The 19,019-nt window shown below is 39.1% G+C and overlaps 2 protein-coding genes across 3 annotated transcripts; one reads left to right on the top strand and one right to left on the bottom strand.

Moving 5' to 3' along the window:
• Window positions 1-2,740: 2,740 nt before the first annotated feature.
• On the bottom strand, window positions 2,741-11,871 carry NDUFS3 (NADH:ubiquinone oxidoreductase core subunit S3). Its single transcript, XM_063438496.1, has 7 exons — window positions 11,737-11,871; window positions 10,006-10,065; window positions 9,535-9,632; window positions 8,163-8,312; window positions 6,790-6,915; window positions 3,382-3,501; window positions 2,741-2,981 (listed from the first exon to the last, which is right to left on the bottom strand). The coding sequence occupies exons 1-7, from the start codon at window positions 11,777-11,779 to the stop codon at window positions 2,814-2,816; spliced, it is 765 nt and encodes a 254-aa protein (XP_063294566.1). The 5' UTR covers window positions 11,780-11,871; the 3' UTR covers window positions 2,741-2,813.
• KBTBD4 (kelch repeat and BTB domain containing 4) lies at window positions 11,860-18,746 on the top strand. 2 transcript variants are annotated; one of them, XM_063438494.1, is made up of 4 exons: window positions 11,860-11,927; window positions 13,938-14,569; window positions 15,538-15,644; window positions 16,707-18,746. In XM_063438494.1, the coding sequence occupies exons 1-4, from the start codon at window positions 11,869-11,871 to the stop codon at window positions 17,565-17,567; spliced, it is 1,659 nt and encodes a 552-aa protein (XP_063294564.1). In that variant the 5' UTR covers window positions 11,860-11,868; the 3' UTR covers window positions 17,568-18,746. The 2 variants fall into 2 exon arrangements, with proteins under 2 accessions (XP_063294564.1, XP_063294565.1); XM_063438495.1 differs by lacking the exon at window positions 11,860-11,927 and adding an exon at window positions 12,499-12,554.
• The last annotated feature ends 273 nt before the right edge of the window (window positions 18,747-19,019 follow it).

The following is a 19,019-nucleotide window of genomic DNA, read 5'->3' as shown; positions in this document are numbered from 1 at the left end:
TTAAAGAACCACTAAAAGCACCCAGGACGCACTCAAATCAGTATAGCTTCCATAGGGAAGCATTGGATTCATTCCTGGACTAGGAGAAGCATTTATTTGGCTGCACATGCGTATCTTGTCTCCTATATCTAGGAGTAGCTTTGGACTGGATGATCCTCCATGATAACTTGTGCGGCAGCATCAAGTGAGTCCTTTAGTGCAGGCAAAAAAGGTAAGTAAAACCTTATTACTAATATATATATTATTATTAATTTATTTATTTTACAGGTCGATGGACACAGAGAGAGGAGGTGCTGACTCTGCATAGTTACCAGGACACTATAGAATTTGTATTCCTAACACTATAATGGTATTTTAAAGGAGAATGGTCATTTCCCTTGCACGCTCTCATCTGAACCCTGCCATTTACACGATTCTCACTCAGGATCAGCACTTACCTGCCCAAAGGTCAGTCTGCTGTGCTGGCAGTATGTTCTAAATAGTTAATGGTGCACAATGTGATGATGGTGAATTGTGAAGAGAATTCATGATTGGGCAAAGCAGAGTGATTTCCAGGCAGTTAAGTGCTGCTCAGGCTCTATTGTCCTTTAATGAAAGAAAGGTTGTATAGATCTGCCGATGATAAAAGAGCAGGGCAATCCATGCTGGCACACGTTCTTTAGAGACAAGATTGTTATGCTGGCAAACAATGACTTTTGGTTCTTAAGGGATTCAACAGTACCCATGGATGACAAATATCGATTATGTAAAACTTATTTTTATATTGTGCTGGTGAATCCCCAGCAAAACATTAATTAAATGTTATACTTAAAAGACTTCTCCACACGTCAAAAGCACTTCAGGTTGCTGAAGTGCTTTATGGGTGAGTTGTATTCTATTTTAACCCTAGTTTTGATTTTCATGAAAAGTCTCTTCTGAGGAAAAATGGGGACGGCTTGCAAACTCTTTTAAGATATACTCCCAGTGAATACCTGCATGAAAATGCATGATAGCGTACATTGAGATATTTCTACTAAGCAGTAACTTTAAAAAAAAAAAATGGGTGTCTCTGGGCAGTGGAGTGTCCCTTTAACTGAAATTCGTGTCAACGTCTCTGCTTTGCATATCTGCCACACTTAACAAATATGATGCTTACATTTGTCTGCAGCCAGTAAGATATAATGCTAAACCTTATAATTAAATTAAAGTAGTAGCTATACATTATATGTGCTGGCAATTTGGCTACTTGAATCTAAACCAAATTTGTCTGTTTACCAAACATTACCATTTCACATTGGAAACATGGGCGCGCAGTTTACCACCTTAAGGATCGAAGGTGATCTACACCATTATTATATGGAAGTCTTTCAGGATCCTAATCCAAAATGGAATATCCTACTTCTTTAAAGGGACACCCCGGGCACCAATACAACTTTAATGCATTTGATGGGTTTTGGCATTATTAATATGCTGTATGTCTTTGCATACTAAAATCTTTATAGTTATTGCATAAAATAAATAAATGTTTAGCTCAGCCAATGACAGCACATAGTGATCTGAAATACTAAGTAACCTGTATTAGAAGTAAAGGACACCCAGGGAGACATAAAGTAAGGATATCGCAAAGGTCTGTTTCAATTCAGGAAGCCCTCTAGTGCCAAAGTTTTACATTGCAGCACTAAATGCAAAAGGGACACTGCACCCAGACCACTTCCAGTAGCTACAGTGCCCCTTTAAAAACTGCTCACCAAGTGCTGTTGGAGCTGACACTGTGTGCATACCTTTGATAAAGAAGTCTGCAGCAGACCACAGGTAACCCGACTGGTTACAACTGCTAATTTCTTCTTTCAGCCAGACTGAAACCATTAAAATCATACAGACATCGATTCCCTTTCTGGCATGTGTCTACGGAGGCAGTTTTATGGTGCAGCATTCTGCTAAATATTTATTTTATGCAAAAAAATTATATAAAAGAAAATGAGCTTGCAAAAATACAGCATATTAATACAGCATATGCACTGTGTGCATACCTTTGATAAAGAAGTCTGCAGCAGACCACAGGTAACCCGACTGGTTACAACTGCTAATTTCTTCTTTCAGCCAGACTGAAACCATTAAAATCATACAGACATCGATTCCCTTTCTGGCATGTGTCTACGGAGGCAGTTTTATGGTGCAGCATTCTGCTAAATATTTATTTTATGCAAAAAAATTATATAAAAGAAAATGAGCTTGCAAAAATACAGCATATTAATGAGGCAAAAATCTATTAAATGCATTAAAGGACCACTATAGGCACCCAGACCACTTCAGCTTAATGAAGTGGTCTGGGTGCCTGGTCCAGCTAGGGTTAACCCTTTTTTTATATAAAAATAGTTTCAGAGAAACTGCTATGTTTATAAATGGGTTAATCCAGCCGCTAGAGGCGCTTGCGTGCTTCTCACTGTGAAAATCACACTGCGCGCTGGAAAAAGAGGTAAGTTTAACCCCTTCCTCTCCATCCAGCCCGGCGGGAGGGGTCCCTGAGGGTGGGGGCACCCTCAGGGCACTATAGTGCCAGGAAAATTAGTATGTTTTCCTGGCACTATAGTGGTCATTTAAAGTTGTATTGCTGCAAGGAGTGTGCCTTTAATGACAGCAGTGCTGTATAGACTAGCCAAAACTGTGGTATTCAGGGACAAGCGGGTGACGTTGTAAAGACGTGCACTTTCTTACCGTGTGCACCTTTTCAGTTAGGAGAAACAGTCTAGAACTAGATAGGTCTCAGTGTAGTTGTTTATTTTATATACATAAATAGGTTACACACAGTAAGGATTGCTCAATACAAAACGCTTTTATTTTGCCTCTCCTTTATTCTCTCCGGATTCCAGCTTTGGGCTCTCTGGAAGTTCACGGTGTGTAGGGAAGGCTTCCCATGGGCTGCTCAGATCAAACTTCCTGAACTCTTGGGCCAGCTGCACAGGTTCAGCAACCACGCGTTTCACCTCATCATCATAGCGCACCTTAAAGATCATAACAGAGGAATCAAAAAATTACAATTAACCACCAAGTGTCTCCCGTAATTCATGGATTGCATGCTACATGGTGTATATGCACTGAAGGCCTGACCGTGTTAAAAGCATTTTACCATTTCAATGAAAGCAGCTGAAATAGTTGTAACCTGGGAATGTAAATCCCTCTTATCTCAGGCAACACGGATGCCTCTGTTTTGGAAACCATATTGGTATTTTTTTTTTTTTTTTTACCCCCTGTTCCAGCCACATAGAGGTAAACTGTTAAAAACTAGATCTGCAAATAAAATATGTGTTGTTAACACAAAACTGTATTCTCTACAAAACGATATTACGCACCACTGGTATACCTGAATACAAATGTATAAAAAGAGATCTAAAGGTAACCTACCTCCACATATCCAGACAGGGGAAAGTCTTTTCGGAAGGGATGTCCCTCAAAACCATAGTCTGTTAGAATTCGCCTTAGATCAGGGTGATTGGCAAAAAATACTCCAAACATATCCCATACCTAAAATAACATAAAAATAATTGACAGCCAGTAAATCTGTTTCTACATAAAAGTTGGTGTTTTTTTTTTTAAATAAAATCAAAATCACAATCACCTCTGCAGTTTCTGAAACTATTTCCTATGTTTGTCTTGAACAATCAGATATTAACCCGAGTTTAGCTGAATTATGTACAATGTGTAAGTATGGGGTAAAGCACTAGAAGGGAGAGATCACTGTAGAAACCAAGGGAAAGTTCTTGACAAACTCCCCACATTTACAGCTTTGTCTGGATATTACACATTCTTATTTATGTATTCAAAAAATATGCTGTACTTTAATAATAATAATTTAGGAAGGAAAAAAACAAAACAAAAAGCTACTCAGATCTGAAGCTCCTGCATTTCCTGCAAACCATGACTTTATACAGGCACCCTGACCATTTCATCTCATTAAAGTGGTCTGCGTGCAGTGGCAATGCCCCCCTTAGTCCTGCAAAGCAAATCAATGCAGTTTTAGAGAAACTTTGAGGGGTGTAATTTAATGATCGCCTGTCTGCTGTAGAAAAACAGCAGCTAAGCAACAACTCCCAGAAATCAAGGCATCATATACAGTAGTATTTTGCAAACAAAAAGATGGACAACCAAGTTGTAATGGGTAGAAAGGGTGAGTTTATTAACCAACATTTAAAAAAAAAAAAAAACACCACCAACCAATCTCACCCAGCATAACTAATTAGAATGTTACCTACACCAACTTTTAATGTGTGGGTGGGCGTATAAAATGCAATTTTAACACAACCCCAATTAATCAATTCATCTCTGACACATAATTAGTTAGATTCGTACAGGAAATTTGAACCAACAAATGTACAGATGGTAAATGGAAACTGCCGGGTTCCTCTGAATGCAAAAGTGAAATAAATACAAATATTAATTGGTTATTAATAGTTTTAAGGAATGACAAACAAATTAAATCATATCTAACTTTCCGATGTGGTAGGATGTGATTAGTACCTATAAAACTAAACTCTCCCCATTTTAAAACAGGACAATTTACAATGAACTGGAACCGAATGTTGTAAAACCCTTTCATAATATTATTGTAGTGTTCCAAAATCCTACATTTTAATAGACTTTTCGTTCACCCAACATATTGCTTGCCGCACGAGAACGCAGTTGGAGAACGGACAACCAACTGTTCTTTAGTAGTACTTCAACGGAAAAAGCTGTTTTATTGCTGTCTACATGTCAAATGGTAAAGTTATTGCGAATCTAAAATATTTTGTGCATTTCAGATTATTTACCAATAGATAGTTTCTTTTTGTACTAGCATTTTTCTCATTTCCTTTTCAATATTATATATTTGTTAGACCCTTTTTCCGCAAGTTTATTTTTTTTTTATAATTTATGCTTGAGATTTAAAACTATCCAATTTTGTGCAATTTCTCGTAATTCATGTTATTTAGCTTTTGGCTTGGGCTCCAAGCCATGGTTTAAAGTGACATATTTGATTTAATTTGTTGATGCTTCACAAAGAAAGTTTTATCGAAAGAAATTGAGTTCCATATTTTAAAACCGCATCAAAAAAAAAAAAAAATCATTTATTTAATCTACATATTTACATTTTTGAGCCTTTCCTAATTATAATATCAACAATGAATCTCCGCCAAGTTCGCCCTCCAGCTATGTTCAGATGACATAAAATGGACTTCTCAAAACCTTGTGCAAATGTTAGTGTAATTGGGGGTGAACTTGGTCCCCAGGGCGGTACTTTTAATCTGTGGAATCCCCATCAAAAACAAAGTAATTAGGATCCAAATTAATTTTGATACAGATTAGAATAAATAGTTTTTGGTTTTTAGAGATATTTTCATCCTAATGATATTTTCTTCCCTTAAAAAGTACCCTTCCAGCCCTAAATTATGACTGAATACAGAGAAGTGACAGCTAACACTGTCCATCTAAAATCTTTCTCCCATTCAATATTTTCCATCTTCTGCAGGATGGATGTATAATCTTTAACATAGAACATTGCCTCTTGAGCATATTTCTATAGATATATATCTACAAATGCAGATACATTCGCTCCCATTGATTTAATTCTGCTTATTGTTGGTCTCCCTCAGAGATGGTTGACATTGTGAATCTAAGGGAGGAAATTAATAATAAAAAATAGGTATAATGGGATTTTCATTAAAGAGGAATTTACAATGATCTCGAGTTAGTGCTTCTTGTAGTATTATTTTAAGCAATTCATTTAAATAATTGGTGAGATTATGATTTAATTTTATACACGTATTTACATCTCCCACAATTTGCATAGTCTCTTCCCAGTAATAGCCTGGAGACATGACCACAATTTCTCCCCCTTATCTGCTTACTTTATTACAATATCTCTTTTCTGTGTTAGCCAGATAAGAATAATACTCCCCCAGTTTCTAAACTCTTGCCTAAGCATGTCATTAAAACCTTTTAAATGGGCTCCGCTATTATGTATATGGTAAAACTAGGATTTCATTTTTAAATGAATGTGTTTCCCTATCTTACTGTCTCCTATTTTTTTTTTTTTTCACTAGTTATTTTTTTTTAAAGTGCTTTTAATGTGAGAATGACATTTTTGTTTTAAATATTATATTATTGTATATGTTTTTATGGTGGTCCCTGAGGAAGCCCAGTGAGGAATAAACACGTTGGGCAGAATATGTTATCATTGTATCATTTATATTTAATAAATATTTTGACATATATACCTACCTGGTTGGAATCCCTATCAGAATTGTCACTGAGTCGAAGAAGCAGTGGGCACCAGCCCCCCCAAAGGTCTTGGAGGCACATTTTATGCACTGATTACCATCATGTTGTGAATGCAGTTGCACATCAGTGTCACAATATTTTTGAGATTTGTCTTTTTTGTTCTACTCTATAGCTGTATCCCCTTATAGTTGATACAGATTTGTTTTAGCTTGTTTGGCTTTATATGCTGCATGTAAGCTAACTGCCGTCTATTCCTACACAAATAGTGACAGAGGAGAAGTAGAAAGATATCAGAGAGGCAGAATTAACAGACTCAAGAGACAGCACATCTAAACAGATTTCACCAATCATAACAAAATAGTAAAATTAATTCTACAAAGTGTATTTTAAAAGTTTCCCCCAAATATGTAACACTGGCAGCCTAGCCGCGTTTATAAAACATGTTCTTTAAATATATACTCCTAGATTCAAACCACCAAATACTTTAAACGGCAGCAATAAATGATGAAGTGGTTTATTAGTTTGGGGAAATAAGAGTTAAAAGAATGTTCTCACCTCTCTTTCATACCAATTTGCAGCCTGATGAAGAGGTACGATAGAATCAATTGGAGAAAGCTCATCGGCATATGTCTTCACTCGAATGCGTGAGTTAAATTGCAAGGACAGGAGATTGTAAACAATCTGAAAATAGAATAAGGATCAATCAATAAATTAAGATAAAAATCAGATATATATGGATATTTAGAACATCACATGTAGGTTAAACACCAGTACAGGATTCCCTACAGTTTTACAAGATGCCATGCTTCAATGTCGCTAGTTAAGAACAAAAACGTACTAAAGATAGAGTGTAGTTATAAATTGAAAATGTTCAGATTTAACAAGTGGTGTGTGGAGTGCCTGAGGGTTCTGTTCTGGGTCCACTTCTCTTTAATCTGTTTATAAATAATGTTGAAGTGGGCATTGCAAGTCAGAATTTGCAAAAGACGCAAAACAGGTCAGAAAATACAGTCTGAACATGATATGTCACAACAGAGGGATTTGGATAAATTGGGGGACTGGGCAGGCAGATAAGATTCAGGACAGATAAATGTAAAGATAAGCATTCTTGGAATAAGTAAAATAACTTGGGAAACATTATAGATCACAAACTAGACAACAGTAACCAATGCCGGTCTGCTGTTGCTAAAAAGTAGTAACGTGTTTTCATGTATAAAAAGGGGTTTTGATTCACGTGATCCAAATATAATTCTGCCTCTTTACAAATCAATGTTAAGACTCTACTTTGAATATGCAGTGCAATTTGGGGCACCAGTTTTAAAAAAGGATATTGCAAAACTAGAAAAAGTGCAGAGGCAACCTGCAAAATTAGTAAGAGGGGTGGAAAACCGTTATAAGGGAATGCTAGAAAAACTGGATTTGTTTTCTTTAGAAAAAAATATGCCTCAGAGAGGATATGACAGCACTATACAATTATAAACAGGGTGAGTACAAACCACTTTGTGCTAATCTGTTCATTAGCAGGAAGCTCTCACCCATTGAGACTAGAAGAAATGTATTTTTGCTTGCAGTAAGCACAATACAGATGTGGAATTCTCTGCCTAAAGAGGAATGCCGAATATTTTTATAATGTGCGACTACAATGTAAGCTGACATTTAAAATACTTTATTGGATAGCACGGGAAAATTTCTGAACATCCCCTCATTTGGCTTTAATTCCTTTACTAAAGTTGCCCCAAGATTGTGCTTTGTTCTTTTTTTAAATAGAAAATCATTAATAATGCCCAAACTTACTGCTTGGCACATTTCACAAACACAAGATCCCTACTCACAAGCAATAAATGACATCACTGTGAAAACAAACGACTAAAACCACATACATCTGACTGGTTAAATCGGTTATCTTGGCTGTATTAATTGTATCCTACCTCAAAGCGATTTGTTCTCGTTGGGATATCGACAGCAGTTAGATCAGCTAGGGATTTAAACTGAGCATTGGTGTGATCCTGAAGGAAGGTGATGACCGGCACCACCCCATCTGGGTGGATCATTATTTCCAGCTCTCCATAGCATGTTACCTATGTCAAAATATCAAAAACATACATGGGGGAAAAAATTAAAATACTCACCACCCTTTATTTATTTTGCACATTGGCGGTCACAGAGAATGGGAAGGGGGGACAACAACAGACCTTGCACTATAATCGAAACATGTATGTCTCTCGATTTAAGAGGAATTGGTAGGAAAAGTAGCAGGACACCTACAGTCTGAGAGAAAGCCACTAGAGGCCGTCTTAGTCCTGCAACATAAACACTGCAGTCTTTCAGAAACTATAATGTTTTTCACTGCAGGCTAAGGGGGGCAGGGACACTGCACCCAGACCACATCAGTGAGATGAAGTTGAAGTGGTCTGGGTGCCACTAGGATCCCTTCAACAAATATGGCAAAACACTGAACACACTACAGTAAAGAGCAGAAATTTAAATGTGTAGAAAATATTAAAATGCTGTCACAAACACTGTGTTTTATTCAGTAACAGGTCAGTGTGATCAAATTAAACTAGATGAATACGATTTACAGAGATTTCCACATTACTACAAGGTGGTAAACCTGCACCGCTGACTCCTAGGCCGACTTTGGTTCGGTGAGGCAGTGGAATAATTATTTTTTTTAAATCAGAAAGAAGAAAACAATTACGGTAATAGCTGGGGACTGACCGTAATGGATCTTGGGGCCTGTGGAATGACAAAAGGGACAGATTGTGCGACAAAGTGTAAGAAATCTGGGCAACTTATGGTAAAAGACCTTCAGACTTAGAGTACTGATGTACGTAGAAACGAAATAGAATAGGTGAAATGGACCTGCAGCCTTAGGTTATATTTCACGTTAAGGCAGAAGCAAATGGAAAATGAAGCCACAGAACATCACATTACAAATCTGATATAATTACGAGGATGTGATATTTCTCATTGTGAAGAATTTGAAGAATTTGCCTGAATCACTGCTGGGCCATCTGGATGAAAAGCAAGCTGGGTTTATTTACTAAAATGGGAACTGTGGTAAACTAAAAAGGGATTTAGAAATTTTAGGCCAAAATAGTCAAGGTTAAAAAAAAAAAAAAAAAATCTGTATCTCATCTATTTTGGCGTAAAATGTGTAATTCACCTTCTAATTCTCCACAATTACCACTTCAGAAATAACGTAAATATAGGAATGACATCATTTACTAAAGGAATTTAGACTTAACATGTTGCTTGTTTATTTACACAAAAGTCCAGGTATCAGTCGGGGGAACTCACCTGGACCTGCTGGACGTACTTTGGCAGTATCTCCGCAACATACTCCCCAAATGCAGAGAGTTGGTTTACTACTACAGCATCTGCCGGTCTAACAGTGGCTAGAGTGGAAAAATGTAACATGTTAAAATATACCATTTACTACTTGCTATTAAAATAGAATCAGCAATAAAAAATTATAAATTAAAAAGTGAGCAGACAACTAAAATTAGGATGCTCTGGACATTCTAGGAAAACCACTGACAACACAGACGTTAATGGCCCCTTAAACACTACTGAATGTGTGAAATGCCACACACTTTATACTGTTGTGTTAATGTGACTTGGGGCCAAACGTACATTGCTAAATGCATTTTGGTACAGGAGCATCAATTTAAAAAAAACAACAACAACATTTAAGATATTTTTGAAGTTTATAAACATTAAGTCATTTGATGCAGTGATTAAAACTTTGCAATATTATGAGGAACTTACGTTTAGTTTCGGATGTTGTCCCTTCATATCGTACCAGTGGTAGCACACGGGCAGCACAAACTGCAAATATATACAAACATGACCATGCAAATTCATATAAATCCAAAACAGACTGGATATTCACAAAAGGTGAAGAATTGACAAACTGTTACATTTCTTCAAGCCAGTTTATCAACATTTATGTTTAGAGAATATTCCCAAATTGGGGAGATCTAATGTTTATACTTCCTTTATTACACACTCTGTTTAATTTAGAATTGATTTTCTCCTGCTCTGTTAACCATCTTTTAGACCTCACAGGAGCCCCTGTGTATGATTACAGATTAATTTACTAAATTAATGGTAACAAAATTTTAAATCTGATTGAAAACAAATCAATTTTTTCATGAAGTGTGTCTCAGTCATAGCTGGGGTTGTACGACTAGGGCTACATGAACAGAAACAAGACAGCGATTAGAGGCGCTTCCGGTTTATTACACAACTTTTGGTCGCCTAACGGAGACTGGACGTCCTTACGCTCTGCATGAGGACACCCAGTGTCCGCTAAACCTCATTAAAAAAAAAGCATTGATTCAATACTTTCCTACAAGGTAGTCCGAATGTGATCACAGCGGGTAGGAGGAGCCTGACCCAGCGCCGAGGGACATTGGCGGTGGAAACAGGTAAGTGACAAAATGGGAGTGGGTGCGAGTAAGTGGGGCACTATAGTCCTAGGAATACAACTTTATATTCCTGGCACTATAGCTTCCCTTTAACTTCTAAATGTGATTTAACTCCTAAAAGAGCATTTATACTGCAAAAGCATAATCAATACACGATAGCCGTTTCATTAAGCTAAAGTTATTTTGATGCCTACAATATCTCTTTAATTTATTTTGCACTATTTGGCAAGCTGAGCATTATTGCAAACCAAGGCAGGATGACCCTGACATATATCCATGCCAGCAAGCCATAATGTGTAATTATTTTTTATATAGCGCCAACAAATTCCGCAGCGCTGTACAATGGGTGGACTTACAGACATGTATTTGTAACCAGACGAGCTGGGCGCCCAGGGACAGAGGGGTTTGAGGGCCCTGCTCAATGAGCTCACATGCTAGAGCCAGACAACTAACCATTCACACTGACACACTATTAGTCACTAGACTACAATCAGAATAGCAGAATGAAGGCACAGGCAGCTCCTCCATGATAATAATAATAATATTGCCAGTAATTCCCAGCTCAGTTAATAACTCTCAGTATAGTGAACACCATAGAGCTGCCATGTCTAACCTGCCTACATTCCTCATGACTCCCAGCCAGCTGTCAGGTTGGCTGAGCATGATGGGGAGCATTGTTTACACCTGCTGTCACTGACTGAGTGCATCTAATGGTCCCCAATGACATGCAGGGGGCTGGCTGTCATAACATAGAATGAGGTCTCAGAGTATCCACTCCCCAGAGTGAGTGAGTGTCTGCCTCCCCAGAGTGAGTGTGAGTGTCCACTCCCCAGAGTGAGTGAGTGTCTTCCTCCCCAGAGTGAGTGAGTGAGTGTCTTCCTCCCCAGAGTGAGTGAGTGTCTGCCTCCCCAGAGTGAGTGTGAGTGTCCACTCCCCAGAGTGAGTGAGTGAGTGTCTTCCTCCCCAGAGTGAGTGAGTGAGTGTCTTCCTCCCCAGAGTGAGTGGGTGAGTGTCCACTCCCCAGAGTGAGTGAGTGAGTGTGTGTGTGTCCGCTCCCCGCCTCCCTCACCTCCTCGGAGTAGGCTCCGGGCCGCCCTCACTCCAGCCAACATGATCCCACCGGAAGCGGCTCGGGGCTGGCGGACACAGACAGCAAGGACAACCTGACAGAGCGGAAACCAGGGGGCAGGTCCGTCCGGCAATGCGCTCCGGGTTACTTCCGGTGGGCGTGCGAGCGAGAAGGAGAGTTCCGGCCGTAAAGTAAGAGAGCAGAGCTGTGGGAGCCGGTGAAGGGGAGACCCGGGGGGGTAACTATCCCAATAACACGGCCCCCAAATAGTGTGATACCCGGGGGGGACATTGTGTGCCAGGCCGGGCGATAACACTGCGGGGTGTATTCACTAAAGGGCGAACTGACAGGGAAATGGCGAGCTTTAGGCCACTGTAGTGGGGCTGGAGACATGGGGGAGATCAGCAATTGTTTCCTAAATCCAGCATTTCCCATTGGAGTTTCAATGTATTTAATAAACCTCTCTGTGTGTACAGAGCTTGGTGCAGTAAACACTAAGCCGTGAATTGGGGTGAAATGAGACCTGGCTGTGACTGCAGAGGGGCTTTCTGCTTCAGCTACCTTGGCCTACATTTTAGGCTCAGTACAATTTATTGTTCAGTCTAGAGGTCCCCAAACTAGTCCTCACCCCCTCCATCAGTCCAGGATTTAGGGATTGCCCAGCTGTGTCTAAAATGTTGTTATTTCTTTTCTAGAAACACCTTAGACACAACTGGGTAATCCCTAAATCCTCGACTGGGGGGGAGGGGGGGGGGTTAATTAGGACTGGCTTGTCAACTTTGGGGTTTACGCATTCATAAACGGTTTAACCACTTAAGGTAAGGCTTGACTTCCTGGCACCATGACAAGTTAAGTGAGATTAAGTTGTTATGGTGCCTGGAGTGTCCCTTTAAGTCATTTAAGGTTATTCTCTAAACTCTGAATTTTAAAGTATTCAAAACCAAATGGCACAAAAATTTAGGTAAACAGCTGATTTGAGATATTCTCCAAATCTGTATCCGACACGGCTTGGCTCTGTCAACCTATTGTAGCAATTGTAGCAATTTGAAATCCAGATTTAACAAGATTATTCACTAAACTTTGAACTATTGGAATTTGAAATCAAAATGACAAAACCGAGGATCATATACTACAGTCGTTTTCAACCCAGTCCTTAAGTACCCCCTACCAGGCCAGGATTTAGAGAATACCCAGTTGTGTCTAAGGTTTTTTTTAGTTTTTTTTGGAAAGTAAGCAAAAATACTATAGACACAACAGGGTAATCTCTAGTTCCTGGCCTGGTAGGGGATACTTGAGGACTGAGTTGGGAACCACTGATATTGATCATTTGGAAAAACTCTCCAACTCATCTACCATCACAGCTTGGATACATTAGCCTCAAGTTTGCCTTGCCATTCAGATCTCCGTTTCGCTACAGTTTACTGTTCAGCCAATCCCCCAGCTATGTTTGTAGTTTAGCTACAAACACAAGTTCCTTACAAGTTACAAGTATACCGTGACTTATGCTGATATTCAAAACAATTTGCAGAATTCAGATTAAAATAGCCTAGCTGTTTCTTTAAATGATTTTGGTCTCAATTTTGCATTTCCATATTCATATCAGGAATATTATCTATTTCGCTTGTAAAACTGAAAGGATTATTCACTAAACTTCAAAGTTTTGTGAATTAAATCTGAATTAAAAAAAACTAAGTCAAACATATCTGGTCTGTTTCAGGTCACTTCAGATCATTTATGTCATATTATATACTCCGCATGTTAAGTAAACACTAAAGATTTAGCCACTAAACTCTGAGTTGTGGTAGATTGAAAATCAGATTGCTAAAATCAGCTAAGCTTGTTTTTTTAAATGTGGTGTTTTGACGTAAATTGTGCAGTTATGTTTCTTTAGGCAATAAACTCTGATTTGAATTTTACGAAACTGCCTTTAACCCCTTAAGGACCAAACTTCTGGAATAAAAGGGAATCATGACATGTCACACATGTCATGTGTCCTTAAGGGGTTAATTTGTTCTGGATGGACTCCGAATCGGTTTTAAATTAGTTAAAATAAAACCAGGGTCATAAATACAGGCAGGAGTCGCAGCCCATTTATGAATAACTACAAATTACAAATCATGGACTTTAACAGCTTGTTGGCTGTTTTACGTACTCATTAAATAACAGACGTAGGTTTTTGACTTGTTTCTTTTTCTTTAAAGTTGCAGAAATCCCAGTTTTGATTTAAACATGGATCCTTCAGAGGATGCTAGCGCTCAGAATCTTGGCAGCTCCACGGAGGAGAATTATTTTGTAACCTACACTTTCACAGATCGATCCCACAGCAGCAGAGTAGCTCAGAGCATCATGAAGCTCTGTATGGAAGAGGAGCTGTTTGCTGATGTCACAATTCTAGTGGAAGGAAAGGAGTTTCAGCTTCACCGGTTGGTCCTGTCTGCTCAGAGCTGCTTCTTCCGCTCCATGTTTGCTTCAAACCTGAAGGAAGGCCGAAACCGCGTGATTGAGCTCCAAGATGTGAGTGAAAGTGTTTTCCAGCTCCTGGTGGATTACATCTATCACGGCACGGTTAAGCTAAGGTTGGAGGAGCTGCAGGAAACGTACGAGGTGGCAGATATGTATCAGCTGACAGCGCTGTTCGAAGAGTGCTCGCGCTTCCTCGTTAGAACGGTTCAGGTTAAAAACTGCCTGCAGATCATGTGGTTGGCAGACCAGCACAGCGACACGTCACTCTACACAGCAGCCAAACACTGCGCCAAAACACACCTGTCTCAGCTGCATGACTCAGAGGAATTTCTTAACCTTCCATTACGGCTACTTACAGACATTATTGCAGGTAATGTAGCAGTGCATTCCTCATCTGTTCCCTGTATTGTGAAGGAGAAGAGTAGTGTTGGCTTACAGATGGCCTTCTAGTGAGCACTTATGAGCCATACTATTATAACATATACCAGGACAAGCAACCAGTATAAATATACGCTGTGTCTGATCTGAGTTGTTTTGGTAAAGTGGAAGTTCATACTTTCACATTACCAGGTTTAGAATATATTAACTGGCTGAGAGGCATCAGCCTACACTCTTTGCCAAGCGATACTATCCAAAACTAGTATGAGTAGGTATGATGATGTGTGAGAAGATTTTCTGGTTTATCACACCAACTCAAACCATAACAACTACAGGCGACTGACACAATAAGGTTAGTGTCAAACTGTTAGCAAACAAATTAATGGATTATCCTCAAACACTACCGTGGGCCCCTGGCACCATACCTACTACAGAAATCTCTTAAAGATAACAAGCAGTGTAACAAATCAAAATGAGGAGCCCATCCTGCAAACTGCTTAATGCCCCTTCCCATGTTTCTTTCCCCTTTAAAAGTGTATAAACAAATATGCAGCCTTTATTATAATATCTGCTGACGCTGTATCATTAATATCCTTCAAGCTGCAGTGAATCCCTGAATAAGGTTTAGGTTACTTGTGCTTACATTAACTGGAGTTTACTAGGATTTCAGGGTAGCCTCAAAGACTACAAGTTGATTGTTCTGTAAGGTTGAACATGCTTCCGCACCTTAAAACATATATAGCAAGAGATATTGTGCTATCTTGCCATTCTCCATAAAGTCTAAAGGCTGACTAACATCCACTTTAAAAAATGATAAATACAGAAGTGGTTTTAATTCTTACATCGTTACCCCTGAATTATCACCTTTCGTTATGTCTCAGCTGTAAATAAAGCCCTGGTTCCTTATATCAGGCTCACAGTGATCAATGCTTAGATGTTTTGTTTTCTCTCCCGTAACAGATGGAGTCCCTTGTTCACAGAATCCTACAATGGCTATCAAAAGTTGGATACATTTCAACAAGGAAGAACGCGAGGAGTTTTCAGACATTCTGCTGTCCAGTCTGAAGGTAAACATGTTGACGATTTTCGTTTTCATTTTTGTAAAGAAAACTAAACATCTATCCTAAAGAAGTAGGAAATACAGGTCTAGGAGGACACCGATCCCTCAATCCATCTTCTCTCCTAAGTGTTGCATAGTTGTGAATGATGACCCTGGAATTTTCACTGTTCTATTGAATTTGTAAGAGCGTAGAGATCGTGAGATTGGTGCCACCAGCACTGTTAGAATGGGCTGTAAACGTCACAGAGATTACAACATCCGTTGAACAAGCATTGTTACAATAGACTGGAACGAGCACAGAGAAGCAGATCTCCATCTTCTTTTCAATAGATGTCACAAAAAGTTGCACGTTTACTGGGTCCCTTATGGCACGAAGAGTCAGTGATAAGCAGCCCCTCTCTTATAGTTATGTCCATGATAATCTAGTAAAACCTTGTTGTCATACACTATATACAGAAGACCCAAGGAGTATATTGCTTCCATAAGCTCCGAAGTCTGCGAAGTTTGCAGTGTCCAACATCTTTCCATTAACATAAAATGACTAAAGTTTGAAACCATTGAATAGTGAAAATTACAATCTTGTTTTGCTGATGCCTAAGGTCTAGTGAAAATCAAGAGTCCTTTTCAACACTTTTTACTAAGATTTCTGGCCCGACTATTATCCAGTTTAAAGTATTATGAGTGTTTAAAAAGCCCTTCCGAGCTGTTTCTAGACTGCATCACTACCTGCAGGCAGATAATTCTCTGTGCTGTAATCCAAAACTCTGTAATACATGTTCTTATAGAACACACAGTTTTCAATTAATGGAATGACTTTATTACTGTCTGTCTGAATATAATAATATTTGTTGCTTTTTTTATTTCTAACCGGCAATTAATGTCTTATTAAATATTGTAATGAATTCTAAAATATATCAAGATATGTTCAACATGCAAGAAAATGTTGATTATTTTTACAAATCAATTAAGCCTAGATTTGTTTTTCTATACATGTCCACTTTGGTATTCTGTATTTTGCTTTGTGCAACATTTTATATCAGCCTTTAGAACTGTATTTTTGTCTTTCTAGGAGATTGGTGAGAATGTACATATTTACCTGATTGGAAAGGAGGAATCTCGCACCCATTCTATTGCAATCTCCTTACACTGTGCACAGGATGATTCAATCAGCGTCAGTGGGCAGAACAGCTTGTGCCACCAGATTACAGCGGCTTGCAAACATGGTGCTGACCTGTATGTTGTGGGAGGCTCCATTCCCCGACGCATGTGGAAGTGTAACATGGAGACCATGGACTGGGAGCGATGCGCCCCTCTCCCAAGAGACCGTTTACAGCACACGCTTGTATCTGTTCCCAGCAAAGATTCCATTTACTCCCTAGGGGGAAAAACTCTACAGGACTCCTTATCCAATGTAATCATTTACTATCGAGTACAAGACAATGTTTGGACAGAAACAAGTCAGCTAGAGGTATCAATCTCTGGGGCGGCTGGTGTGTACCTTAATGGTATTATATACCTGATGGGAGGAGAAGAGAATGACCTGGACTTTTTTACTAAACCCTCACGCCTTATCCAGTGTTTCGATACCAATACTGAGAAATGCTATGTGAAGCCATACCTGCTACCCTTTGCCGGACGCATGCATGCGGCTGTGCATAAGGACCTGATATTTATCGTTGCGGAGGGTGACCAGCTGGTGTGTTACAACCCGCTACTGGACAGCTTCACTCGACTCTGCCTCCCTGAGGTCTGGAGCTCTAGACCCTCCCTATGGAAAATCGCTAGCTGCAATGGCTGCCTCTATGTGTTTCGAGACTCCTACAAGAAAGGAGATGCCAACACCTTCAAGTTGAACCCAGCCACATCTGTCGTGACGGTAACCAGCGGTATCCGGTTCTTGCTCACCAACCTGCAGTTCTTACTGGCATGATAGTAACACAGTCAGTATCTGAGCAGCATGAAATGTGAACCGTGCTTTTGCACACCTATTTCTAGAGGGTCAACCCCATCCGCTCAGCTGCCAGAATGATGCAGAAACTGGGTAGATTGTATTCCAAAGAGTTGCAAGGGACCAACTACATAATGCGGTGGGCTTATTGTACCAGGCTTTGCTAGCAGGTAGCTATGTGTTCTTGTTTCCTAGTTACATTCTGCTAGGTTATGTCCAAGTTTATGATCAGTGTTTGTTCCATTCATAACCAAGCAAATTTATGTGGCTTTGTAGCCATTTTAAAATTTTACTGTAGAAGTCCTAAATCTATATTGTAGAGTCTTTCCCTACGATTTACATCTAGTTAGCCACTGGCATCTTTCAAATAATTCACCACAAAACATAAGCAAGATGAAATTAATGTTAACATTTGGTGATTCCTTCTGCAACCTTTGTCTAGAAAGAGTAATATTATTTTAAACAGAGTACGCAAATAATAGTTACAAGTTTGTAATTATTTTAATTGCCCTGCATAAGCTTGCCATAGAGCTCATACCCTCCGTTTTTATAACATTGGTTCAATCTTGGTACCATGTAAGTTAAAAATCATCATTATGGAACGATGTGTGGAAACCACACCAACATGCTCCTGAACCGACAGACTTTATTCCACCAACATATTTAACCCCAAGTGGTTATCCAGCACCTGTGTCCTACAGAGCCAACATGGCGGGACCAGTCATGAGCAGGACTGAGACACAAACCCAGCCATATATGATGAGGGGATGTCTGTGTTTCTGTGATACTCTGATCATGTGCATCTCAGGGGGTCCAGCACATGGCTTCAAAGACTTGACCTTTCTGTCCAAGTTTATGTCTTGAAACTCTATAAAATATGTATTGCTATTGGCATGGGGAACTGTACGTTAAGGCTCAGGATGTGAAGTACAAAATATAATGCAGAGCAGTGCTTCTCAAACCATTCTTCAGTCACTACCAGTGGTCCAGGGATTATGACTTTGCCCTTTGGAATAAAACCTGTAGTATTTCTGGCTGTTGGTTTCTGGTCTGATCAGCACAGAGTTTTTCAAATTATAATAAGAGGTATATCTTTTAATTCAAAAAGCTGCTCCAGTTGACCGTGTCTTTAACTTAATTACAATGAAGACATTTATGAAAGTTATTTTGTTTTCTGGGCATATTTCAGCTGATTCATTGTGTACTAAAAATTCAGATTTAGAATCTTACATTTTTATCCTCATCTTTGCCAGATTTTATTCACAAGTCCATCACGTGTCACTGTTTTCGTAAACATGTGGAGATTAAAGTTCAAATTAATCCATTGCAGTTGAGAATAGACAGTTACTGAAAGAATGTGTTGTCTTATTGACTAATCCAGGAAATGGGGAAAAACAGCCAAGGAAATTGCAGATTCTGGTCAAAAAAGATGGG

Source organism: Pelobates fuscus, chromosome 12, assembly GCF_036172605.1.
Source record: "Pelobates fuscus isolate aPelFus1 chromosome 12, aPelFus1.pri, whole genome shotgun sequence".
NCBI lineage: Eukaryota > Metazoa > Chordata > Amphibia > Anura > Pelobatidae > Pelobates > Pelobates fuscus.
The sequence above is the reverse complement of the archived record's forward strand: the minus strand, read 5'-3'. Positions and strand labels throughout refer to the sequence as shown.

Coding starts and splice junctions, on each gene's coding strand:
- NDUFS3 (XM_063438496.1), bottom strand. CDS start 11,779: ATGTTGGCTGGAGTGAGGGCGGCCCGGAGCCTACTCCGAGGAG. Junction 9,633..10,005: donor GACAACATCCGAAACTAAAC/GTAAGTTCCTCA, acceptor TTTCCACTCTAG/CCACTGTTAGACCGGCAGAT. Junction 6,916..8,162: donor CGAGAACAAATCGCTTTGAG/GTAGGATACAAT, acceptor TTCTATTTTCAG/ATTGTTTACAATCTCCTGTC.
- KBTBD4 (XM_063438494.1), top strand. CDS start 11,869: ATGCGCTCCGGGTTACTTCCGGTGGGCGTGCGAGCGAGAAGGAGAGTT. Junction 11,928..13,937: donor AGGAGAGTTCCGGCCGTAAA/GTAAGAGAGCAG, acceptor TTTTCTTTAAAG/TTGCAGAAATCCCAGTTTTG. Junction 15,645..16,706: donor TTCTGCTGTCCAGTCTGAAG/GTAAACATGTTG, acceptor TTGTCTTTCTAG/GAGATTGGTGAGAATGTACA.